The 27524-nt window shown below is 39.1% G+C and overlaps 1 protein-coding gene and 1 long non-coding RNA gene across 9 annotated transcripts in view; one reads left to right on the top strand and one right to left on the bottom strand.

Moving 5' to 3' along the window:
- The window catches only part of PALLD (palladin, cytoskeletal associated protein), a 331056-nt gene that overhangs the window by 203992 nt on the left and 99540 nt on the right, over positions 1-27524 (top strand). Inside the window, exon 1 of one of the 8 annotated variants that reach the window (XM_061584131.1) lies at positions 17848-17928. The exons of 5 other annotated variants lie outside the window; for them this stretch is intronic. In XM_061584131.1, coding sequence (XP_061440115.1) covers positions 17927-17928 — 2 coding nt within the window. In that variant the 5' untranslated portion in view covers positions 17848-17926. Of the gene's footprint in view, positions 1-17847; positions 17929-22178; positions 22292-27524 lie in introns of those variants that run through there. 2 more of the 8 variants (XM_061584134.1, XM_061584132.1) reach the window with 2 other exon arrangements.
- The window catches only part of LOC133364082 (uncharacterized), a 33663-nt gene continuing 20789 nt past the window's right edge, over positions 14651-27524 (bottom strand). The window contains exons 2-3 of the long non-coding RNA XR_009757829.1: positions 18244-18288; positions 14651-14968 (exon numbers count right to left, since the gene is read on the bottom strand). This is a non-coding gene — a long non-coding RNA (uncharacterized LOC133364082). The remainder of the gene's footprint in view (positions 14969-18243; positions 18289-27524) is intronic.

The raw sequence follows: 27524 nt of genomic DNA, 5'->3' as shown, positions 1-27524 counted from the left end.
GTTAAATATACAGTTGTCAGTGATCCTTTTCCAGTATTCATCTCGACAAATAAGTTGTTAGTTTATTCTGGAACAAACAGAATATATATATATTAAAAATGGTCTCTGTCTGATCTAAAAATTGTTATGAATTGAGTGTGCCTGAAGCATGCTGAGTAGTTGTGAAGACAACTTAAACATAGAAATCATTAATGTTTGTCAAGGATGATATGTATGTTCACCCCCATTTCCCTGATAACAAACTGTAGATGACAGTTGGCATTTACCACTGAAGCAGAATTTTTAGCCCATTATTTCAAACATGTGTATGCTTATTTTACCTAGTCTTTTCTTCATTTCTATTTTTGAAATATATAAAGGAGGGGGGAACTATGTTTGAAACACTAATGGAGACAAGAGGGAAGAAAGTATTTTCAAAAGTATATGTATTATTAATGATGAGAACACCCTTGATTGAAATATGAATACATGAAAAACTGGAAAATGAAGAAATGTCAGATGAAATCTGGGCGTTCTTATTTGGAAAGGGTCCAACATTTTCAAGATGGCAGTACAATGATATTGATTGACTTGGAAAGGGAAGTGTGAGGAGACTTGGAAAAGACTTTTGCAAGCCTTCCCCTCCCCCTTTTAAGTCCCTGAACTTGCACAAGGGATTTTGAAAGCCAGAAATGTTCCCCACTTCTGGTATATACAAGAAATCAATGGTGCCTCTGTGCACAGAATAAAGCTACATCTTTTCAGCATTCTGGTCTTTGACCTCCTATTTGTGCTTCCAGTGGATGCTTCACACTTTTATCTTGTTACTGACACTGTGTAAGGCAGTTTCCTATGTCAGTATGTTCTCAAACTTTTTGCGGTGGCGGAACCCTTCACTTTAAACACAACTTTGGTGGAACCCCTGCAGTAAAATCTTTTTAAATGATTTAAAAAGTGGGGAGAAGGGAGTCAATTATTGAGGGAACCAGCCAGAGTGGCAACTTTTCAAAGCTCTGAGTCCTAAACTTTGGTGTCAGTCTCCTGATCTCTTCTGATGGGAGAAGCCTTTGCTTTATTTATCATCCTAAAGCCTTTGACTCTTAGGGAGAGTTCTTATCTCTCCATCAGTGATCATATATTGCCTGCCATTAAAACTGTTTTCTTCCTGGAACCCCTTGGAGTGCTTTGCAGAGCCTCATGATCCCTCAGAAATGTGAGTTTGGGGGTTGAAATGGATAATTTCTATGAGTCCCCCTCCAGCCTCTGATTTGGAATCCTGTGCCTTGGGGTAAGAAACTGGCTCTGCTGGTCAGATGAATTTCTTTTGTTAAGCTAATAGAGTGGCCAGGTTTGTTAATGAGTCTATCAGGTGCCCAGCAACTGGTGAATGGGCCAGGAAGATCCTTTTGTCATTGAAACTCTTCAGGAGAGCCTTCCCCCCCCTCCTGGCGGCTAGAAGAGGTTTGTGTTGGGTTGTGTCAGAGAATGGCTGGGAATTGGAGGCAGGCAGAGAGACTGGCTCTCTGCACCATAGCTTTAGGATGCCTCCTGTAACACTGATGGAAACCTGGATACTGGACTGCTGATGCCTTGAACCCCTCCATCCTAAGCTCAGGTTGGAATGTGTGTAAATAAATAAACCATATTTCATAAAGACACCACAGTCTCCATTGACCTTCTTCCAAGGAAACCAAACCCAGGGCGAGCACAGGGACCCCTGGAAATCTCACTGCTCAGAGATTGGGGTGGTGCACAACAATACAGGTTGAGAAACGCTGTCATATGTAAAAACATAGGCTGAGCAAAAAAGAACCAATAAGGAGCTTATGGGGGGAAATTTTGATTTATAAAATTCAAAAATGATGTTGGAGAGCCAGAAAACTCGTAAGGGATGCTTAAGCTGTTGGAGTCCAGTGTAGAAACAGGGAGATACATAAAAGGAAAGTTCCATACTGAAGGCCACTGAAGTAGCTGGCCCTCAGAGGTTTAACAAATTAATATGGAAGCCAGAAGTGTAATGATGTTTACTTCTTAAATAAAAAAGTATTAATTGTATTAATCCAATGGATTTATGTTTATCTCATTTTGTAAATGTGAAAACTTTGTAATTTTGATATTTTGCCTTTTTTTTAAAAAAAATGGACTTACGATACCTGTGTTTATGGCCCATAGAACCCAAGAGGATAGCAGCTTATCAGATGTGCAAGAAAGCAGTCTTGACTTCTCAGACACTCCTTTTTAAACTAGACAAAATGACTTATTTGGTGTTTTAAATTTTTTAAAGTTTACAGTTCAAGCCATTACGAAATATATTGTTTGGTTACTCAGTACCATCGATGAAACTTCATGGCACCATAGAACTAAGTGTGATTGGCTGTAGTTCCTTGACTGAAGTATAGCTCTGTTATCAGTGTGTGATGGGATCTTGAAACAATCAGAATCATGTGATATGTGCATGTTGCTGAGTCATACTCCTCCAATAGTCAGAAGTGTACATAGCTGACCCCATTACTTGTGCAATATAGGACATGGCTACATGAGTTCATTTCACTTCACTGAAATGTGCCAGCTCCTCTTTCTATTTTAGTAATAGTGAACTCCTGCTGTTACTAATCTTACTAAAATGCCTACCAGAGTAACCCCTTTTCCTATCGGTGCTGTCAAAGGAACGTTATTTTATGTTGGTTTTAATTTATTTCTAAACCACCTATTTAATTTTAGGCTGTGTTTTGCCAAGGGTGTGTGTGTGTTCAATCTGTTTAGGTATCATATATGTCACCCTGGGCTCCTTTTGGGAGGAAGGGTGGGATATAAATTTAATAATAAATAATATATATATATATATTAAGGCTGCAGTGCTATGTACACTTACCAGGGAGTAAGCCCCTTTGAACTCAGTGGGGCTTACTTCTTAATATTTTATTTATTTTCTATTACATTTATATCCCACCTTTTCTCCAACAAGCTCAGGGTGATGTACAAACATAGTTCTCCCCCTCCCAATTTTATACCCATTAACAAACCCATGAGATAGGTTAGGCTGAGAGACAGCTACTGGTCCAAAGTCACCCAACAGGCTTCATGGCTGAGCAGGGATTTGGACTCTGGTCCCCCAGGTCCCAATCTGACACTCTAACCACTACACCGCCCTGACTCTATAGATGCATAGTAGGTATGTATAGAATTGTCCTGTAAAACTCCTGAAGTGCATTATTAATACACCGCCAAGGATCTAACTAAGCAGAAAATCACAGCTGATGTCTATGCAGATGGCCAAAAGGTCCTTCTGCTTTGTTTTCATCAGGTTTTTTTATTTTATTAAATTTGTTTTAAAATACATATATCCTGCGTTTATATGTTAAAAAAAATCTCAAGGCAGTTCTGAACATATTTAAAATGACTGTTATATCCCTTCCCTTATTTTTGATATAGGTTATAAACTTAGTTTTGCTTTGGCTGTGGAAGGCATTTACTTGTAGCATCCTGAATAAGTCAGATGTCATGTGCTAAAAATACATGCCAAAGAAAAAATCTCTTTACCCTTTCAAGAGACCCTGTAATATGTTGAGTTCTGAAACTGAAGAGTAGATACAATTGATGACCAGATGGGAGGATCATGAAACAGAAGAGCAGCAGAAATGTTCCTTTTCTTCAAAGTTCATGTGTATACATACTCCAGCAGAGTTTTAAAGATAATTAAGAAACAACAGTGAAGAATCTCATATTCTCACCTCTGTTGGTTCTTCATCTTGAAGGATGGCTATGGGCTACTAATATTTGAGGTCCCACCAGAACACTGCATAGAATAATATAAATGAACAAAAAGTGTGCAAATAGAGAAAGGAAGCCAGGCCAAGGAGTCAAATGGTTTCTAGCAGATTGACAGCTAGGGATACAGTGGAGTCAGTAATGAGGCCATTGAATGCTGAAGTCACTGACTATTTCACAGCATTGACACAGTTGGATTATGCTGGGAAACTGGGGGGAAAGTGCGAGATTGTGATGCAAAGGTGCTATGTACAAAATATTACATCTTCCTTAATCTCACTATCTGGCTGAATCAGAGATTTGATCCGACCAACTGGAAAGGGTAATATTGCCTGTGTCCCTTTTGCTCTGCATCTCAGAGTGACTCATCACTAGTGCACAGCCCCACAAAAACATTCTGGTTCAAGTCCCTGAGCAGGGAAGGGACCTCACCAAAGCAAGAAGCTTGCAAACAGGATTTCCAATTAGCATGCAAAATAGGGTGTGTAGCTTGTTTCCACTAGTTTGAGGTGGCTTCTCATAAATGACCAAATTTTTAAAAAGGAGCACATGTGTACAAGTAGTGATTTTTCCCTTTCAAAATTAGAAGTGGGCGGTCTGATCAACTTACACCTTCAAGCAACTGTGATTCTAGTCCAAATACGACTATCAGTGGTGTCAGAGGAAGGGTTACTCTTTATTTTGCAACTATTTGTGCCTCCCTAGGGAGCTGTATTTCATACTTAGCAAGCTAAACTGAAGAACCATGGCAGAGGCAGTGTGTGTTCCCACAGAGTTCTTCATTGTTTTTTAAACATGATTTTATTTTATTAAATTTCTTACCTGCCCTTCATCCTGTGCAGGTTGCATACCATTAAAAACATACATCATGATACTAAACCACAGTAAAACACATTAAAACAGCAATGCTCAAGACAAGGCTGAGTGGAATCAGAGAAAATACCACCTTACCCCACCCCACCGAAAGGTAGGGAAAGAGGTTTGTCTGCATTGTCTCCTTGAATGCCTGCACTACAAATTAACTGTAATTCAATTTGAAATACAATTGAACTAATTTTCAGTTCATAAATTTGTCGATGAAAAATATTATGAAATATTACCGAATTGTTTCAAATTATAATTGAAGGATGTAATTTTTTCTTTATAGCTATTGTGAGGATACAGGAGAAGAGGATGTGTTGCTAACCACTCTGTGCTGTAATGATCTGGCCAGGTTTCAATATAAATAAATTAGTCTAAGGTTTCTTTTTAATGGTTCCAAAACATGGTTATAACCCTGCTTCTAGGTATTTGATATTTACTACTGCCTCTTCACTAAGATCTTTTATCAGTTGTGTAAATTGCAGAAGTGTGGGGAGATAAATATTCCAGATTATTCTTTCCCCCCCCCCAATCTACTTCTGTGGTATAGTTCTGCCCCTGGGCAAAGTGCAACCCCTCTAGGGGAATGCCAGGAATGCAGGGTACACTGCTCCTGCTTTCAATCATCTCCACCTGACATTAAAAATTGCATTTTGGAAATGCATCCCTGCCTTGCAGAATGTTGGCTTTATGTTGTAATACGGAGGGTCACTGCCTTTCTGGTGTTAATGCTGCGATTCAATAGGAGTAGGTGAACTAGAAGGAAAGCATGGAAACTCTTCTGGTATATGAAAAGGAGTGGAGTAGCCATCTTTTAAATTTCTGTGGAAAAATAAATCCAAATTAGATGCCCTCTTTGACCATCACCTCTCGAATTCCAAGAATAGGAAAGCTGAAAATGGATACAAATATTAAAATGAAGTTCACATTGCTGTCAGCATGCTGTCAGTTCTCTTTTTATATTAGTATCTCTCCAGCAGATCAGCAAATCAAGCCCTGCTATGTCAGTCTCATCCCACCCTGCTCATTCACCTGCTTGGTCACTTTAATTCTTCCTCCACCTGACACAGATGCCTTAGATGGTAAGGTGTTTTGTCACACACATTGTAAGCAAAAAGGGATGTTTTGTTTTCTAACTGGAGGACACAGCAGTGGCAGTGATGACTGACCAGGCAGGCAAAAGGGAAGAAAGAACAATGTATCATTCAGTTTGCTGTTTGCATAATACATCTGACTTGAGCATAAGGGGTTATATGATGTTCACTTTTGGACTTTGCTAACCTAGCACCTTTAGGTTGTGCCATCTGAGGCTGATGAAAGTTGTCATCCAAAACATCTGGAGGGCACCAGGTTGATGAAGGCTAGTCTCATCTGTCCTGCTATTCTGTATATTTTTTATGGTATGGGAAATGTCAAAAATTCAATGAATGCTGACTTTCCCAATAATCCTTAAAATTCTCAAGTTTAGCTGTCTTTGGCTGGTTCTATCCCTGATATGTGCCTTCCCCAGCCCATGTCCATGCATTAGGCAGGAATATCTGAGAAGGGAAAACTGAAGCCCTGCAATTAAAGTCTCAGTAAATGCCAGCATGACTATAGCTAATGTGAAAAGCAGGGTGTATAAACCAAACAAAAAACCCCAACAAATTTCTGTGACATTTATAACCTAAAGCTTGATGCAGTGTGTGCATGTCTTAGGAAACATTTCTCTAACAACTGTAACCTTAAATTATTAGTGCCATGCCAGCACTGCCAGTAGATTCCCTCCAGAAATATGTAGGAGGGCTTATACTTTGCCTAGACAAGTAGCTCTGTCCTTAAAATATCTAACTGTACTTTAAGATCCCTCTTTAGTTCCAGTGAAAAATATGTTTAAAGTTCTTACACTGTTTATGTTAGAAGCTCAAAACTCCCCCTCTTCCTCTTTCTCTGATTTAAACTCTCAGCATCAGTTTCATAGCATATTAAAACTGGCATAAAAACTGATTTGAAAAATATAGAATATCTGTGCATCTTTTAAAGATTAAGTCTGCCATCTTAAATGCATTTTATGTCTGACTGAACTCAGAGGGACTTGCTCCTGAATTGTCATGCTTGGGATTGCACTGTTAATATCTTGTAAAGAAATTAGAAGCAAACAGTGATGATCAGTAGAGATGTATTTAGGCTGCCCCCCCCCCAAAAAAAACACAAACACATTCACACACACTGTTTTGATCTGGTTTTTGGTCAGAGCAACGAGACTGTAAAAATAAAATCCATGCTTTGTGCTCACTTCAGTTTCTGCAGCAGAGCAAAACTTTCCAAACAGCTGAAAACTCCTTGTCGCTTTGCTGATTTCCAAAAGGAAAGGTAGTCCATAAATGGGCATAACTGATGTGTGATTGGTGTGTGAGCTACAAACGAGGCTGAGTCAGAGTGACCTGCTTGAAGCCAGACTGTATGTATGAAGGGGGGAGGGATGGAGGGAGTATGGATGGAGGAGAGGCGTGCAGCTTCCCCAGAATGTTTGAACAAGACAAAGAACAGTTCCAGCAACCAAATAAGGAAGTAGAGTGCTGGTATTTCGCAATACAAGTATGTTAAGGATTTTGGGAAAGCTGGGAGAGAGGGAGTAAGGGCTTGGGTAGCAAAGCATATGGAAAGAGCAGGAAATCCATCCATCTTTATCCTTGTTAATCCACTGTCAGCAACTCTTACAAACTCAAGCAGGGTATCACTTTTTATCACTTCTCTGTGGAGCTTTCTATGGAAAAGAACAACAGTGGGCAGAACTTTTCCAAAAAAAGTCTGAAGGGCAATGGCAATGGTGCATGTTCCCCACTCAGAACTTCAGGAATATCCCAGTTGGATTGAAAACATTTAATCAAATCAATTAACTGCTTTGCAGTTCTGTGTTTTTTAGTCTGTTATTTATATAAAAAATGCCTGTAATCACTGAAACCCTGTGGCCTTCCACTATTTTACAGTTGGATTAGGATTTACAGGATTATGCCAAAATATACTAGAAGAGGGTTTTTTCCTTTAAAAAAATAATTGGGATTCTAAACAGTGCTGTTTTTTAAAGTCCATCCTTTTTCTTTGATTCTGTGTGTATGACATGGGGCGGGGGGGGATGATACATTTATTTTTATTTTTTTTTAAAGCCCTCTTATCCTTTACCCCACTTAAAACTGAGTTGTGTCTGGGGGTGAAACCTTCTGGGTCAGGAGATCAGTCCAACACTGTGTTTGGTGAGCCCAGGAGTGAGGTTCAACACAAATACTGTCTAAGTCCACAGCTAATAAAAATTGCAAAGGAGAATGGGGAAAGGGAGCCTTGCTCCTTATGTTTCTGGCAACTTAGCTGCAAAGTTGTGTGGTGGTGGGATTTAATGCTTAGTGTGTTTGTTCTTTCTTCTAGTTGCTAGCAACACCATGCCTTGTAACCTTTTTAAGGTGTTCTAAACAACAGAAATGCAATAAGCCTTTTGTATTGGGTTTTTTTTTTGAAGGAGAGTAACCTGTAAATCCAGACTGAAGTTTTGAATACTGCACACTGTCAAAGAGTGCTTGCCTCAGGCTTCAGGGTATCCAGCAGATTTGCTTCATAGTTTTCCACACAATATAATTGCCCCTTTCAGCTTCGGAATCTCAGCTATGAGTTAATTCGAGGAAAGCAGAGCATTTTAAGTAGAGTTCTAATTTGGCATCTAAACAGAAAAACAGTCCTATTGTACCTTTACAGTTCAAAAGTGATTTAGCATGCACATCCCACTGTGACTGGAATATATTACAAGATTCAATGGAAAGGGCCGAATCGGAAGAAGGAGTTTACAGCTTCTGGTTTCTTTTGTGCCTCACACTTTCAACAGGTGTAACATGGTGTATCTAAATCATGGCTAAACTGTAGCCAGTTATGTATGGTGGTGATAAAGGAAAAACAATTAGCACAGAGAGATCAGCAGAGCCTGATTTAGGGTTGGGAGAGGTTACTCTTTCTTTTCCTGCTACCTCTTATGTTAGATATCAAGACGTGGATTTTATGTCTCGTCTCTGCTGATCTCTGATGGTGTCTCCACCATTTGTATGCATACTTTTAATTGCATTGTTAAAAGAATATGCAATTATTTAAGCTGAAGTTTTAAGGAAAAAGGGGTGCAGACTGCAATTAAAAGTATGCATACAAATGGTGGAGACACCATCAGAAATCAGCAGACAAATGGTGTAATTCGGAACACCTGCAAAACACCTTTTACAACTTTTATGTTGCTCCTCAAAGTCCACCTTTTCTGGGGAACGTTGGGCTCAAATCCGTAGCTCCTGTGTCCTGCCGCACCTGCAACTATACATAAGCATGTGTAACTGTACCAATTGCATTTTCTTTTCCCATCTTCCCCTGCCTCCACTTCCCTCCCTTTCCTGTTTTGGAGCATAGAATTTTAGACTGTGAACTCCTCAGAACAAGACCTTTTAAAGTGAGAAGTATGCTGATGGTGATATAAAATTATAAATAATAATTAATAATGGTATCAAAATCAGGAGTAGCTAAGTTGACGCTCACAGGCCTACCATGACCTCACAAAAGAAGCTCATGATTTTTTTAAGATAGTTCAGAATGCCACCTTTCATAAACTTTCTGTACCCTTGTACTTGCAGGACATATGATGGGAAATATTTCCAGTGTGGTTCTTGAAGCCAAACACATGTACAACTCCTCCAGTTAACTTCTTTAAGGAATCTTCATTGCCACATTATTCTTGACCTTCATTTCCTCCCCTCTTCATTCCTTTGCTGCAAAAGCAGAGCTGTCAGATCAAAGCATAGGCCAGACGGAATAGGAATGCCAATCACTGGAATCAACTATTAACTTAGGCCCAGGGCTTTGAGGTGCTCTTGGACTTATATCTTATCCATAACAGAGCCACTAATATCTTATCTGTGGCTCCATTTTATTTATTTGTTTGTTAAAATATTATATATTGCCGTTCATTTCAAAAACTAACACCAAGGTGATTCACAAACTAATAAAACATCACCAAAATATCACAGTAAAAAACCCTCAATAAAACAAAGTTAAAATATCAAGCTCAGTAACCAGGAATGTCGGCAACCGGTATTAATGGCCAGGAAAATTCCCAGGTAAGCAGATAAGCTTTTAATTGTCAGCAGAAAGATCTCACAGTCAGATCCTGCCTGATCTGCACAGGGAAATCATTCCACAATGAAGGTGCCCTCACAGAATTTAACGTTAGCTATGGATTATGTTCAACAGCTCTGTTTGATAGGAAGCCTACAACTCTATTTTATTTTATTTTTAAAGGTAGTTATTTCATTATTTTCTCTCATACCCTGTCCTACCCTAAGGAGCCAGACCTATGTACATAGAGTTCTGAAGGGTCCTGGCTCAGATATCCTGATGATAATTACAGTGACCACTCCCTGAGGTGTTATGTGGGTAAAGGAGCAAAATATGATGATGATGATGATGATAAATGACATAACCTTTTATGGACAAGAGTGCAATTCATCAGATACATGTGTATGTTGGGGGTGGGGGAAAGAACTATAAACATGAAATGTGGAAAAAATACCATCTGTGACTATTCTAAAGTTAAAGATAAACTAAGTGACCATTTTAAGGATAGCAGGAATTGGTGACAACACAATCACCCTTCTTTCATTTGTTAATGAACACCTATTAATGAGCTAGAACAGCATTTTTACTTATGTGGACTGCTAAGGATTCCATTATCTCAGTTTCAATCGATTTAGCAAACAATCACCTTAACAAAAGATGGTCAGTCAACAGCCATACATAATCAGTATTCGGTTAGCAGCCGTATATATTCAGTAGTCAGTTTTGCATCCTGAATTTCAAACTGGGACAAGTTTGAAAAATCCTCAATTGTGTCCCCAAGAATACCCATTTAATCCCTAAATGTGGGAACAGTGTTGTGGAAGCAAAATCTGCCCAGCCTCATTGACAAGAGTCTGTAGCAGGAATGCAGTGTGACTCCATACACTTTGTAAATTACGTGGATAAATCCTAGAGCATCACTTTAAATATATAGACCTACCTTCCACAACATCCTGCCCATCATTATGAGAGGCACATCAGTAGCTAATAACATAGGACCACTTATATGAGATTTGGAAGTAAAATCCTTCTTAAAAAACTGTGTTAGTATAGCTAATATTATTCATTTTTATAGCCATAACAGAAGTACTAACCCTAATTTTATCACTCTTGTGCCATTTGTGATCAAGTTTGCAACCCACTGCATTTTTTCACAAGCAGTCAGAAAATATAGTGGACTGCAATGAGCATCTCAAGAAGTCTGGCTATTATCAACAAAATGGCCATTTCAAAGCATAAGAATTGCCTTTCCACTACTTGGGAAACTTCTTATGCTATAAATACCTTCTTCCTGGGTTGCTTTGGGGGACTACTTGAAAGGACAGCTACATGGCTATTTTAACAATTATGAATAATGCCAAAGTGAAAGCAATTATTATATTTTAGTTAGAACATCATTTTGCCTGTTATGTGGACTCTAGTTTCCTGAATCATTTTTAATTTCAAAAGTAGTTTTACATACCTTCACTATAGATAAATGTATCACTTTGGAAAGGTAAACATATAGCTGCGATCCCTGTCCTGTTGCTGTTGCCACCTCCTTCTCCTAATTGTCCTAATTGTCACCTGGCAGTAGTTGAGGACATGCAGTGCCTTTCTAGGTGTTACAGAGAAACAGGGCTATGTGTCATCAGCACATGCTGGAACCGTCCAGAGGGACGGCAACCCTGGACTTAATCCTCAGTGGGGACCGGGACCTGGTGCGAGATGTAAGTGTTGTTGAACCGATTGGGAGCAGTGACCACAGTGCTATTAAATTAAACATACATGTAAATGGCCAATTGCCAAGAAAATCCAACACGGTCACATTTGACTTCAAAAGAGGAAACTTCACAAAAATGAGGGGATTGGTAAAAAGAAAGCTGAAAAACAATGTCCAGAGGGTCACATCACTCGAAAATGCTTGGAAGTTGTTTAAAAACACTATATTAGGAGCTCAACTGGAGTGCATACCGCAGATCAGAAAAGGTACCGCCAGGGCCAAGAAGATGCCAGCATGGTTAACGAGCAAAGTCAAGGAAGCTCTTAGAGGCAAAAAGTCTTCCTTCAGAAAATGGAAGTCTTGTCCGAATGAAGAAAATAAAAAGGAACTCAAACTCTGGCAAAAGAAACGCAAGAAGACAATAAGGGATGCTAAAAAAGAATTTGAGGAGCACATTGCTAAGAACATAAAAACCAACAACCAAGAATTCTATAAATACATTCAAAGCAGGAGACCATCTAGGGAGGCGATTGGACCCTTGGATGATAAGGGAGTCAAAGGTGTACTAAAGAACGATAAGGAGATTGCAGAGAAGCTAAATGAATTCTTTGCATCTGTCTTCACAGTGGAAGATATAGGGCAGATCCCTGAACCTGAACTAACATTTGCAGGAAGGGATTCTGAGGAACTGAGACAAATAGTGGTAACGAGAGAGGAAGTTCTAAGCTTAATGGACAATATAAAAACTGACAAATCACCGGGCCCGGATGGCATCCACCCAAGAGTTCTCAAAGAACTCAGATGTGAAATTGCTGATCTGCTAACTAAAATATGTAACTTGTCCCTCGGGTCCTCCTCCGTGCCTGAGGACTGGAAAGTGGCAAATGTAACGCCAATATTCAAAAAGGGATCCAGAGGGGATCCCGGAAATTACAGGCCAGTTAGCTTAACTTCTGTCCCTGGAAAACTGGTAGAAAGTATTATTAAAGCTAGATTAACTAAGCACATAGAAGAACAAGCCTTGCTGAAGCAGAGCCAGCATGGCTTCTGCAAGGGAAAGTCCTGTCTCAGTAACCTATTAGAATTCTTTGAGAGTGTCAATAAGCATATAGATAGAGGTGATCCAGTGGACATAGTGTACTTAGACTTTCAAAAAGCGTTTGACAAGGTACCTCACCAAAGACGTCTGAGGAAGCTTAGCAGTCATGGAATAAGAGGAGAGGTCCTCTTGTGGATAAGGAATTGGTTGAGAAGCAGAAAGTAGGAATAAACGGACAGTTCTCCCAATGGAGGGCTGTAGAAAGTGGAGTCCCTCAAGGATCGGTATTGGGACCTGTACTTTTCAACTTGTTCATTAATGACCTAGAATTAGGAGTGAGCAGTGAAGTGGCCAAGTTTGCTGATGACACTAAATTGTTCAGGGTTGTTAAAACAAAAAGGGATTGCGAAGAGCTCCAAAAAGACCTCTCCAAACTGAGTGAATGGGTGGAAAAATGGCAAATGCAATTCAATATAAACAAGTGTAAAATTATGCATATTGGAGCAAAAAATCTTAATTTCACATATACGCTCATGGGGTCTGAACTGGCGGTGACCGACCAGGAGAGAGACCTCGGGGTTGTAATGGACAGCACGATGAAAATGTCGACCCAGTGTGCGGCAGCTGTGAAAAAGGCAAATTCCATGCTAGGGATAATTAGGAAAGGTATTGAAAATAAAACAGCCGATATCATAATGCCGTTGTATAAATCTATGGTGCGGCCGCATTTGGAATACTCTGTACAGTTCTGGTCGCCTCATCTCAAAAAGGATATTATAGAGTTGGAAAAGGTTCAGAAGAGGGCAACCAGAATGATCAAGGGGATGGAGCGACTCCCTTAAGAGGAAAGGTTGCAGCATTTGGGGCTTTTTAGTTTAGAGAAAAGGCGGGTCAGAGGAGACATGATAGAAGTGTATGAAATTATGCATGGCATTGAGAAAGTGGATAGAGAAAAGTTCTTCTCCCTCTCTCATAATACTAGAACTCGTGGACATTCAAAGAAGCTGAATGTTGGAAGATTCAGGACAGACAAAAGGAAATACTTCTTTACTCAGCGCATAGTTAAACTCTGGAATTTGCTCCCACAAGATGCAGTAATGGCCACCAGCTTGGATGGCTTTAAAAGAAGATTAGACAAATTCATGGAGGGCAGGGCTATCAATGGCTACCAGCCATGATGGCTGTGCTCTGCCACCCTAGTCAGAGGCAGCATGCTTCTAAAAACCAGTTGCCGGAAGCCTCAGGAGGGGAGAGTGTTCTTGCACTCGGGTCCTGCTTGCGGGCTTCCCCCAGGCACCTGGTAGGCCACTGTGAGAACAGGATGCTGGACTAGATGGGCCACTGGCCTGATCCAGCAGGCTCTTCTTATGTTCTTATGGGGACACTTAGCTCTAAATATCCTAATGATCACCCCCAGCGGCTTCAAATAGTAGATGTTAAATAACATTGGGAACAAAAGTGTGCCTGTTGCATCCCACAGATCAACTGCCAGGGGGCAGAGGCACATCCTCCCAGTATTATTTGGAACCAAACCCTTAAGTAGGAGTGAAGCCACCGTACAACAGTACCCCCACCCTCCATCGTGTGGAGACGGTCCAAGAAGATACCATAGCAGATATCAAGGTAAAGCTACTGAGAGATCAAGGAGAATAAACAGGGCCCAGCTCCCCTGTTCCTCTCCCAAAGAAAGTCATCCATGAAGGTAACTAAAGCTGATTTTGTCCCAAAACCAGACCTGAAATGGGTCAAGGTAATCTGATCAAAGAGCATCTGTAGCTGAACAGTCACCGCCTTCTCAGTCGCCTTGCTCAGAAAAGGTGTATTGGTGACTGGGTGGTATTTGGCATAAAGCTCTGGTTCCAAGTTGTGTGTTTTTTTCTGAAGAGACTGCACTACCACCTCCTTTGAGGCAGTGGGGACCACTCCATCATGCAAGGAAGCAATACCACCCCTTGAATCCACCCAGTCTCAACCTTCCATGGCTGGCACAGACCAGCCATGAAGGGCAACGGTTGAGAGAGCATGTAGCAGGCCACACAGACATAAGTGTCTTGTCCACATCTACAGGCATCAATAATTGAAACTGACCTCACAAAATAGGACAAGATGGTGCATTGGACATCTCAACAGATAATGTATCAACAGCAACCTTTAAGTCCACATGAAGGCAAGTATAGGACTGCATTGTTAAAAAAAATCAACTTTACTACTCTCTTGTCTAGGGAAAGACAAGTTTGGCTTGTGTCAACTTCAGTTTTGTACACAAAGAGATTAGTCCTATAGCCTGTTTCCACAGTTTGTACTTATGAGGTGGTCCAGGGGCTTTAAAGCTTTTTAAACACAGGTGCTAGCCACCTGGAGCAGCTGGGAAGCACAGCTGCAGCTGTGTGGACTGCAAACTGCACATGCCTCTGGGAGTGCTGGGGCAGGATGATGTCCCATCCCTCTCCTTGGGACGTTGTATGGGGAAAAACATGGTTACCTCCATGGTCTGTTAGTACCTGTATTAAAGAAAGGGAGAAAAGGTTGTAAAGCCCTCAAAGCACCTTGTGGAGCAATTTGGTGAGGTCCAGATTCTAAAGTGGATCTGATAGACACATTGGTGCAGGAAGGTGTGCATCAGGCGAGCCCACTGTGGAATGCAAATCTCCAAATTTGTCTTGACAAGACTCCATTGAAAGCTTAGAAATAGTCACAGTGGACCAGTTCTGATTATCATATCTTGACTCAGAAAGATAAGAAATGAATGAGCCTTTTGTCCGTGTATAGATCCCTTTGCTTCTCCCTTCACAGCACAAGCAGTCAAATGAGAAATCCACTAATTCAGGGTTGGGGAACCTGTGGTCTGCCTGATGTTGTTTAACTCAAACTCCCATGACCCTTGGCCATGTTGGCTGGGGCTGATGGGAGTTGGAATCCAACAATATCTGAATAGTCAAAGGTTCCCTATTCTTCCTCCAATTAATGAAAATGCCTGTTTCATCTGCAATGGAAAACGATGGTTGCCAGCTTCAGAACAAACAAGGGTATTAAACCACCATTTGACATTTTTGTTCTGCATAACAGCTTCTCTTTCCCGGGAAAAACCTGTTCAATACCTATTACAGTAAATAGAAAGTGTGTGGTTGCATATCTAGGTTTTATGGCTTATCACTTGGTTGCAGTGATACAAAGTAAATTGTCAATGAAATGTAAATTCACCCAATAATGGTCTGCTAGGTTATCACTATCTGAAATTGCTCAGATTTTCAATCTCTTTTAGAATGAATGTTGTGTTTGATTTTTGCTCAAATGATTAAGGTACTTTTTATCTCTCTATTTCTAGGACATACAGCAATTATAAATTCTGAGCAATACAATTTTGGATCAGAATGTTCTATATGTTGTCCTTTCTAAGATGTCAGCCTTCGTCAGGGGCTACAATACATACATATATACATTTACATCATTAATACTTCATTTGTATTACTTTTGAAATTCTTAATACAATAGGAAAACACACATTTAAAAAAATTTTTTTACTTACATTCTTCTTTGTCTATTTGTTTCTCTAAATTGTTTATAGCATTCTCTTTATCTTCTTTCTGTGTATTTGTTAAGACTAGATGTCGTGCTTTTATATGTAGAGTGGTACTCAGCTGAGATGTGTATTTCATTATCTATTCAGAAATTGCCTGTAAGGGATCCTCTAAAAACTCTGTGTTACTACAAAAGAGGAAGAAAATCCAGTTCTTCATTTAATCCTGAAGGTGACATAGTCTTCAAAGCCAAAATCCACCATATTTCTCTTTTTAGGAGTCTACTGTTATTTTGTCCCCACACTTTTTCTACACCCCAAAAATGGAAATCTTTCAGAGTGTGTTTGTATTCAAGAAAATGGTCTACTAATGGTGAACCCTTTCTGTTACACCTTATATTACTAAGATGTTCTCCTATTCTTACCTTCAAGGGTCTGGTTGTTTGTCCTATATATAATTTGGAACAGCTACATTCTATGGCATAAATGACATATGAAGTTGCACATGTAATATAATTTCGTAAAGAAAATTCTTTTTGATTCTGGGGATTTTTAAAGAACGTTTTCTTACTTGTATATTTGCAATATGTACAATGTCCACATGGGTGATGACCTGTAGGTTTAGTAAAATCCATTATTGTTCTTTGTGTATCCTGTTGCTCTCTATATGTGCTTTTAATTATGCATTCTCTTATATTTTTTGTCCTTTTGAAAGAAATAATTGGCTTTTCTGCACACCCTGGAATATGTTTCAAAATATACCAGTATTTTTTAATACTATTTTGTAATCTATTTGTGATATGATTAAATGTTAAACTGCAATGCATTCGGTTGGAAGTTTTCTTAGGTTTAGATGCTAGAAGGGTGGTACGATCTTGTTGTAAAGCTGATCTAAAGCTCTCTTCTACTCTTGATAATGGATATCCTCTGTTTATTAATTGTTGTTTTAAAGACTGTGAATGATCTATAAATTCTTTGTTGGAGCTACAATTCCGTCTAATTCTAAGAAATTGTCCATAGGGCAGATTATTTTTTATGATTTTTGGATGTGAACTTTCATAATGAAGATACGTATTTCTATCAGTAGACTTTTTGTATAATGTTGTGGAAAGTTGTTGACCACATTTAATCACTTTTAAGTCTAAAAAATGTACAGTTGTTTCATTATATACTGAATCAAATTTTATACTGGGATGTTTGTTATTTACCCATACCAAAAAGTCTGATAGCTGTTCTTTTGCTCCTGTCCAAATAAGAAATACATCATCTATGTATCTAAGCCAGCATTTTATGTTAAGATTTAAATGAACTAGAATTAGTTATTTCCCTTTCATAATCTCCCATGAACAAATTTGCCACTTCTGGTGCCATAGGGCAACCCATGGCTACTCCTGTTTTTTGCCAATAAAATTTTTCATTGAAAGTAAAATAATTATTTTCTAAAGCTATTTCAGCCAAAGTACATAAAAAATGTGTTGGTGGATGTTTATCTGATCTTTTTTCCAAAGTTTCTCTTATGATCTTTATTGCTGATTCTTGTGGGATATTAGTATATAAAGAGCAAACGTCCATGGTGACTAGTAGGTCTTCAGGTTCCACATGTAGATGTTGTATTTTGTTAATGAAATCTACTGAATCTCTTACATAGGAAGGAATTTCTTGTATAAAAGGTTTTAGAAAAAAATCAACATATTGAGATAATGGTTCCAAAACTATGTCACCTTCAGGATTAAATGAAGAACTGGATTTTCTTCCTCTTTTGTAGTAACACAGAGTTTTTAGAGGATCCCTTACAGGCAATTTCTGAATAGATAATGAAATACACATCTCAGCTGAGTACCACTCTACATATAAAAGCACGACATCTAGTCTTAACAAATACACAGAAAGAAGATAAAGAGAATGCTATAAACAATTTAGAGAAACAAATAGACAAAGAAGAATGTAAGTAAAAAAAATTTTTTAAATGTGTGTTTTCCTATTGTATTAAGAATTTCAAAAGTAATACAAATGAAGTATTAATGATGTAAATGTATATATGTTTGTATTGTAGCCCCTGACGAAGGCTGATATATAATAGAGCCGAAACGCGTTGGGCATTTTTAAAGAAGACAAAATAGAATAAACAACTTCAGAACGTTAATGGTCATTTGGGTTTTATACCCCCTTTCCTTTTTGCATTGATATTTGACCATCACCCCTCCTCTTTTCTTTCCTTTCTAAGATAACAGGGAACTGCTTTTTTGAAAGTATACATACCAGTACATCCAGTCTCCAAGCAGTCAGTTACAGGTAGTTTGTGGCCTGTTTTTAGGGAAGGAAGTTGAAAAGACAGACATTTTAATGTTTCAGATTTGTCTGGAGGTTGCCTACTTTCCATACTAAGAGTTAAGTTTTCATTTTGGATGATCGTGCTGTTCCAGAGACTAAAAAATTAAAAAGTATTGCTACTTCTAGAGCAGCGTTTCCCAACTAGTGGGCCACCAGATGTTGTTGGACCACAATTCCCAACTTTCCTGACCATTGGCAATGCTGGCTAAGACTGATGGGAGTTGTGGTCCAACAACATCTGGTGGCCCACTAGTTGGAAAAGGCTGTAGAGTAAGATTGCCAGCTTTTCAATGAACAACAACTATAGCTGTCTTTTAACAGCAGCTTGATGTGCATATGTTTTTCTATCTCCAGGCAATGAAAAGCTTTACCTGCTACGATTGGCATTTCAAGGTGTTGTTAGCCACAAGAACAAGTTAGCCTGTTTTTATTCTGACCAGTCTCTATTCCAGAGACTGATGATGAAGAAGAAAAAAAATAGTGTGTCCTTGAATGGTGTTGACTGTGATGCATTTATGATATGGCTGCAGGCTTTGAGCAGTGTGTGTGGGATCTGTCCTGTGTGGATTTACGTGCTCTTTATAGGAAGAACTTTGTAGGTGATGAGGAGTCATTGCTCATCATGGTATGTCACTGGAATGTTCCCTGTGGGGTTTCTGCAGCCACTGGGCTTTTTCCACAGCTAATAATATTTGGGGACTGGATTATCATAGTTATCATTTGGAACACACTGCACCAGTACTTCCTGTACCTTAGGGGCTCATTTTGGCCTACAAAACCCTTAATACTATGGGTCCAACATACTTGAGGAACTTAGGCAAATGCCTTATACCAAGTCATACCAATAGCCTGCCTTACTCAGTACTGTCTGACTGGAGGTGGCTCTCCAGGCTTTTCTCAGCCCTACCTGGGGATGCCAGAGATTGAAACTGGGACTGTTCTCATGTGTTTACCACTAAACGACAAACTTTATCCAGTGTGTTCGTAATAATCTGAAAGAACAACCCAAAGCACCCTCTTACCATTCATCTACCAATTTCAGAGAACTGCCGTTGATGTATAAGCTTTTTGTGGCTATCCCTCCACCATGGATGTTTCTTTCTCTTCTGGACACTTACCAAACGTTGAGTCTTAATATCTTTCCGGTGTATTTTAACTATTTTATTCTGGCTGCCTTTATAATATTAGGTTTAAACTTATAAAGGGATGGGACTTTAGTATCTTTAAACTATCTTAAAATGTAAATACACTGCCTTCAAGTTGATTCAGACTTATGGTGACCCTATGAATAGGGTTTTCATGAGGCTGAGAGGCAGTGACTGGCCCAAGGTCACCCAGTGAGCTTCATGGCTATGTGTGGATTTGAACCCTGATCTCCCAGGTCGTAGTCCAACACCTTAACCACTACACCACACTGGCTCTTAATCCGGTTTTAATCCAATATTTTACATTGGATCAGGGTTCTCCTGAAACCATCTCTGTCCCTTGGCTGCCTGTATGTTTCCGAGCTGGATTCAAGGTGCTGGTTTTAACCTATAAAGCCTTACACGGCTGGGCACCACAATACCTAACGCCTCTCCTGACACGAACGCCTCTCCTGACACGAACCCACCCGTATACTACGCTCAACATCCAAGCTCCTCCTCCCAGTGCCTACTTGGAGGGAAGGTGGGAGTCTGGCAACAAGGGAGAGCTCTTTCTCAGTGGTGGCCCCCAAATTATGGAATGATCTCCCTTACGAGGTGTGCCTGGCGCCAACACTCTTATCTTTTCAGTGCCAGGTCAAAACTTTCCTCTTCTCCCAGGCATTTAGCATGTATTTTAAATTGCTTTTTAAAAGTGTGTTTTTTAAATTTGTATATTTGTTTTTAATGTTATTAATTGTTGTAAACCGCCCAGAGAGCTTTGGCTATGGGGTGGTATATAAATGCTGCTGCTGCTGCTGTTGTTGTTGTTGTTGTTGTTGTTGTTGTTGTTGTTGTTAAATTTAGTTACCTATTGTTAAGCCTTGGGGAAGGGGCAGATTTAAAAAAAAGGCAGTGCAATCCATATGTGGCTATTCAGGAGTAAGCCCCATTAAGTTCACGGGTACTTACTTTAAGGTAAAACTGCAGCCTTAATCTGAGAATTTGAATGATCTCTGTTAGTATTACCATTCATATAATTATACAGCGCTTCCAGTATGTAGACTCTTCCTAAAACATTTTCCAAATATAACGTTGTTTCCTCGTTTAATGCCTCAGATTCCTGCTTCTGCCAGGTCCAATTCCAATGCCCTACCCGCAGACCATTATTTGTTCTCCATTTTTAATCACATTTATTGTTAGGGAAAAGTGTTAAAATAAGCATCTTCATAATGTTGGTCTATCTTGAACAATGTATACTTGTATATTTTTACAGTATATGCATGTTGGCATATTGACAGGCGCCACCATGGAATAATTATCCCATTTGTGGTCTAAACTTATTGCTTACCTGTCAAAAATAGCAAGTCCTCTGCACATCCAGGTGCTGGATTGGCAGCACCATGATGATTTCATCAAACAAAGATTGTTTTTTTTATCACAACGTCAAACTGTTTTTGAAACCAAAGTCTCTAGTCCTTGGTCTGACCTGTCCTACAGACCACTAAATTGGTGTCCTCCAGATGTTGTTAGATTGCATCTCCCAGCATCGCTGGCCTTTGGCTGTGCTAGCTGTAGCTGATGGGAGTTGTAGTTCAAAAAAACTGGAGGACACCAGGTTGGAGAAGGCTGCATATACTTTAATGAGGCTACTTTAGGGTAAATCATTTTGGTGACTGATACATGAATATAGGAAAACTGAAGAATTTTCTAGCACTGGTGTGGGCATTCTTCAGGCCTGTGGATCTTTGTTTTTGTTTTTTTTACAAAACTCTTGAGATCCTCCAAAAGGAACAAAGTGAAAAAATAGTAGTTCAAGTAGTTAAAGCAAATGCTCAGCCCGAGAATTTATTTTCAGTATCAGAGATGAGCTCAAAGTCCTTTCACACACAAATCCACTTTTAGTTTTCTCCCAAGCATAAGGGGAAGGGGGGCACCCTTTTGTTATATCTGATGTTTTAAAAAAAGGAGAGCCAGAAACCCTTATGGATCTATTCCAACTCATCCAGGGATCTACCGGTACCTTTGACCTACCTCTGCTCTAATATATGTCTGTGGGAATAAGGCCCTGTGACTGACTTATGAGTAAATATATATAGATTGCACTAAATTTTTAATTGGAGGATAATTCCTATAGGCATTAAATTAATGCCATGCATTTCCTTTCTGCCACTCTGTTCTGCTGAAAAAAAGTAATGTGACAGGTAAGAAAATGTAATCTTCATTCTGTGTGCTGTAAGGGTTGCTTCAGAACCCGTAGCAAAACTCTTTAAATTGCTGTCGTTTTAAAATACACTAATGCCACAGAACCCAGGCTGTTTCTTACTCATGCTTGATTAAGTAGAAGATTTCTCTGTAACTTTTAATGGAAACAGACACAAAGGCACTGTGGAAAAGAGACTATTGCTAAAACAGCATGCTACCATATAGCCAGAAGCCCATCATGGAGACATTTTAAAAATTCCAAAATCCTGCCTGCTCTATGGAGACAATGAGAGAACTTTAGCAGGCTGTGGCTAAAGAAGAGGAGCCGAGAAGAAATGAAAGAATATGACAGTATTCTCTCCCACCCCTCCTTTCAAACATTGCTTTTTAGCAACTGACTGCTTGGATTCTCAGGAACTTTGAGGGACTCTTATTGTGAAATTGCTAGAGTTAGAAAGCTTTAGTGAAGAATCACTGAGTCATGAAGTTGGTGTTTTCTCCTCTGACTAATCTGTATATATTATTGAGTACCTGCTCAACTCCACTTCAGTTCCCAAAGTGCTGGTATTACTACTGCAGCTGGTCTGCCTTATTGCTTCATGTGGAAAAGCTGCACAGTGGTGTGAACTAGACACAGGAAAGATAAGGTGAGAGGGCGATGTGTAGTAGTTCTGTGTGTGCTGTGTGCCTTTTGTGCATCAGATAAATAAATATGCTGAGCAGAGGGCTAGAGGATGGCTGATTTAATGTAACTGAATACACATGATTGTGTAATGTGATTGCTTATGCAGCTAGCTATGCTAGACTCTTCTCCGTATGGATTCTTTCTGTGTATCTTACAGTATTAGTTAATCTTTCTGTAATTGGAGACATGCTTTGGTAGCCCTGGGTTATTTGCAGTCTTTGGCATTGCTTTAGTTTTTTCAAGTCCAATTGGGATGCCAGTGTGGCGGCAGCTGTTTTGGTCTATGTTCATGTGTGATTTCTCACACATAGGCAGGGATTTCTGATTTTTTTAAAAAGAATTGCACTTTAAAGGAAGAACATTCTTTTTCTATTTTAAAACAAAAATACCCCTGGGGGGAAAAAGGAAAGGTCAGGGTAAGCATATTTTCTAGTGCAAAGAATTTTAAAAGTTTCAGTGAGGATATCAAAAACAAAAAAAGGCAATGCATAGTTTTGAGTTGGGGCCAATCTTCAAAACAATCCTATGATTTTACAAACAGTACAGAAGTGTTTAGTTAAGTAAGCAGCCCATAACCTCAAGGATTTTGGATATTTTACCAGGCTTTCTCTCACGGTGCTATGGGTCATTAGCAAACTCACCAAAATATTTAGGATCCTGGTGGTTCAGTTCGCAAAATGCCTTTGGGGAATGTTAAATGGTGTAGTCTGTTGCTGTTGGTTTCTTTTTGTCAGATATCTCAAACTGAGAGTTAAGATAAATTTGTGTTAGTGGTACTCTTGGATAGTTTTGTGAATTGCAGAGCAGTTGCCTCTACCTTTTTTTCCCTGGTTGTCCATCTTGCTGACTGCAGTAGACATTTGTTTAAATGGTCGAACTGGACAGAAAGTATGTGAAAGTTTCCTGGCAGCAGGCACCTAATTAGGAAGAATGTTGGGAAAAGTAAAGCTTGCCTCCTCTCCCCTTTGTAATATAATGATGTGTTTACAGAAACTTGGAAAGCAAAGAGATGCATTGGCTTTCAAAGAGAAACCAATGTCTGCTTTTGGAACGTTTAGATCAGCGTTAGATGAAGGGATATGAAAAACTCCACTCTAAAAATAGGAATGGGTGTGTCTTGTATTTTAGAAGGCGTTTGGATGAAGGCACCAAATATTCTGTGTTTTGTGCTACACTATGGCATGGTTTAGAGAAACAAATAGCAATGACTGCAATACTGTCATCTATCAAAAAAGTCTAAGAGCGCACTTGTGCACACACACATCACTTTATATTTTATGGATGGGGAAGAGAGGGAGGGATTATGCTGTGTGTCTTATTGGTATTTGGCCTTCCCTGATGGCCTTTGGGAAGGTGAAAGAGCCTGTGAATAACTAGACAAATGCTAACCATGAAAAGGCTAGGATGAGTAACTGATGATGTCTGTAATGCAGTTCATAAGGAAATGTTTATCTTTTGGCAAATCTCTTGACCTCAAGAAACTTGTCTAAACGCTTGAGTTAGTCATTGGCAATTGCTGCTGAGCACAGAATAGTTAAGAAAGTGGACCCTGACATTTGTGTGCAATTACCACAAGAAATAATAATGCATCCATGTACGTTTTTGTTCTCACTGTTGATTTAGCAATATTTCTGTTATTGTGAGACTGTCTATAAGATGAAGACATCATTAAAATGAATGTACATCGAGTTTGATTCAGACTAACAGTGCAGTCTTATACACGTCTACTCAGAAGCAAGTCCCCCTGCGTTCAAAACAACTTACAGATAAGTGTGTATAGGACTGCAGCCTAGCCATGTTTTTTAATTCTGTTGAAACAATGACATTGAAGTTAGCCATGACTAAAGCACAGCTAATTTAGTCTGGATGTAATCCATCAAGAATGTGTTGCAATACCACATACAGAGCCCAGTTGCCAGAATGTTACTCTGAGATACAGGAAATACTGATAGTCACTGCTGTAGAAACTGGCATGAAATAGTAGCTTGTGGCTGTTCCTTTTATTTAAACCAAGAAACAAACTATGCAAAATAAATGGCCAGATCTAAAATTATTATTACAAATTGATAACGGAAGGAGAAAACACAGACTTATTTCTACTAGTCAAGCTTGCCTTAGAGTGTTTAGTAAATGCAACACCCCATTATTGAATTGACATATTCACCATAAAATTACACAATTCAGCATTCAATATATTGAATTGTTTAATGAATAGTTGATTCATGGTGGTGTTGGAAAATGTAAGAGTAGAACCATATAAAATTCATTTGATGTCTTAAGTGTGTAGAGAAAGTAGCAAAAGTGAAAGCAGCATAAGTAATCTGGTACCCAGTGAAGAATGTGCCATTCAAATGGCTGATCGTAAAGTCTGGAGTATGTTTATAGACTACTTTTATAGACTACCATCTGAAGGCCAGCAAAAGGTATGTGGGGATTTTCCCCTTGTAAGGGAAATCCAATAGTTTGGTGCCCTATCAAAGAAGGCTCTGTTCTGCATCATCACCCACCATGGTTCAGATTATGGACGTACACAGAGCAGGGACTCAGAGAAAGCTCTCAACGTATGAGTAGGTTCATAAGGGGTTGCATGATCGTAAAAGTATGCTGTTCATTTATGGATTTAATAAATGTATGCACTTCTGAGAATAGGATAAGCAAAGCAGTAACACGTATTTCTTTTCTTTCTTTTTAAATTACTACATCTTAAAGATGTGCTTGCACTTACATTAACAGACTAATACATCACAAGCAAATTGATCAAAACTGATATCAATTGTACCTGCATTGCACAGAGGCAACTAGCTTTTCAGTTCAATCTTCCAGAAGGCAAAAACTGTAACTCAAGTGGCAAATTTATATACAGCTACTTGGAGATACAGATTCATGGATAAGTCTATTTCTGGTCTGTGTTTTTTTTAATATGTTTATAAGTCTGTCCTGTCCCATTTCAATATCAATATTTAAATTAACATTTAAATATATATTTAAATAGTATTTCTAAGCATATTTTATATAAAAACACATTTTAAACAATGTTTTTTCAAATTTAAGAAGTGCATCACAAAATTTAGAGAAGTTAAGACTTCAAACCTTGTTCCTGTCCACACATTAATCCAGGAGGTGCGGAGCAGATTGGTATTTGCAAAACAAATAAAATAAAAATTCTCAGCCACCCCTACCTGGCAGTAAATATCAATGTGCACAGTATGACTTAATTGAAGCAAAAATGTGCAGCATCTAGTTCTGAAGCAGCTGTTATAAGCAATTGCTATTATTCTCGATTGTTTCTGCAACAGTGTATTTTCTGGATCTAGCACTGCGATTGCATACACGCTGATGCTAAAATCAGCCTGCCCTTAGTGCTAACAGGTTTTCTCCCATCACTGAAGAGTCAGCTGTAGGAGGAGAGAATGACAGAACCTGGGAATGGATGCTGTGGGGAAATACTTCCGTATAATTTGAATGTTAATTTAGTATAAAGGACTGTAAGGCACTCGCCACAAATTACTGCAGCTTGCAACTTTAGTAACATACTGATTAGTTAAAGCATAAAAAGTGCCATTGCCTGAGGTCTTTTCACCATCAGGTAGTAGCATCAGAGTTTCCACAGAATCACATGAATATTCATTGGGAATAATAGGCCTGGTAAACTTGCCAAGGCTTGCTTCCAAGCCAACATTCATACAAACTTCATTTTTTGTTTGCCCTCCTACTATACAAATTAACATTTGACTAAGGTGCCCAAATCCTTCAATTAGATTGCTACTAAAAAATAACAGTTTCATTTTACAACAAAAATAAATCAGTTCTCATCTATTGTATTATTTGTATAATATCAGAAGTGTTTGCATTTCTTAGCATAACCTCTTTTGAGGTATTTGCCTAAGCTGAAGAGAAAGAAGGCTGAATTGGATATATGGAACATGGGGAAATATTTTTATTTTTTTTAAATTGACTTAAGCAAGAGACTAGTAATATAATAAGCACAGTCATCTGCTGCCCCTGCTTGTATTGGATTCCATAAAGCAAGCATAGAGGAGTCCACTACGCACTCATAATAGGATGCAGTGGGGAAACTTTACATCTTTGGAATATTGGAACATTTCTCATCATAGTGTTTATGGTGCCCTTCCCCCTTGCTTCTTTCTAGCAGTTTTAGATCCTGGATTACAGCTCATGCAGGATCTTCAGGGAGAAAGATCAGCAGAGAAGGGCAAATGCTATAGGTTGCATCATATGTGATATTTTCCCTAAGTTACTGAACATGGTACAGGAAGAAATAGAAATACTGTGTGCAAGACATTTCACAGTTTTGCCAACTGTATTTTGGCTGCTGCAGTTGATACCAGCGTCGCACAGTGGATTCCTTCAGGATGTTGCTTCCGTGTAGGAAAAATATAAGTACACAGTCAGATATGACAGCTGCAAATCTCTGGTTTGCTATGCAACGATGGACCAATTCCGAGACCAGGGAACTAGTGACACCAGTTCCAGAACTCAGCTTGAGAATAGTTTGAACTATTTATTTGTGTTTATATATCAAATTGTAAACTATCTTGGGTGCCTTGAAAGAAAAGTGATAAATAAATGAAATGAATGAATAAATAAATAAAATGTACTTCTATGTGTAGTGTGTGGCAAAGTGGTTAGAGTGTTGGACTAGGACCTGAGAGACCAGGGTTCTAATCCCCACTTGACCATGAAGCTAACTGGGTGACATTGCGCCAATCACTGTCTCTCAGCCTAACCTACCTCACAAGGTTGTTGTGAGGATAAAACTGAGAGGTGAAGAAACATGTATGCCACCTTGAGTTCCTTGAAGGAAAGGTGGGATATAAAAGCAATAAAATAAATAAATAAAAGGTTGGGGAACAGATGCTGGCTGGCCCATACCCTGCAAACACCTGTCCCATCTCTGAGCTCCACAGACTTCCATATGTGTGTGTCTCAAGTGCATAGACCCTATGTGTGAAAAATGTTTCATATGTGTGACTTGCACAAATGATTGTCAAATTTTAATGTGTATGTCCTATGCGAACATGCACAGGCAATCAGCAGGCTTCAGAGTGGGACAGACACTTGAAGGGAGGAATGGTATGCAGAAATGGTCCACCCCCTCCCCCGTCGCCATGTAGAGTAAGTATATCACCAGGCCCGTCAGCAGCAGCATATGACAATGTAACAAAATAACAAAA

Source organism: Rhineura floridana, chromosome 9 (assembly GCF_030035675.1).
Source record: "Rhineura floridana isolate rRhiFlo1 chromosome 9, rRhiFlo1.hap2, whole genome shotgun sequence".
NCBI classification, from domain to species: domain Eukaryota; kingdom Metazoa; phylum Chordata; class Lepidosauria; order Squamata; family Rhineuridae; genus Rhineura; species Rhineura floridana.
The sequence above is the reverse complement of the archived record's forward strand: the minus strand, read 5'-3'. Positions and strand labels throughout refer to the sequence as shown.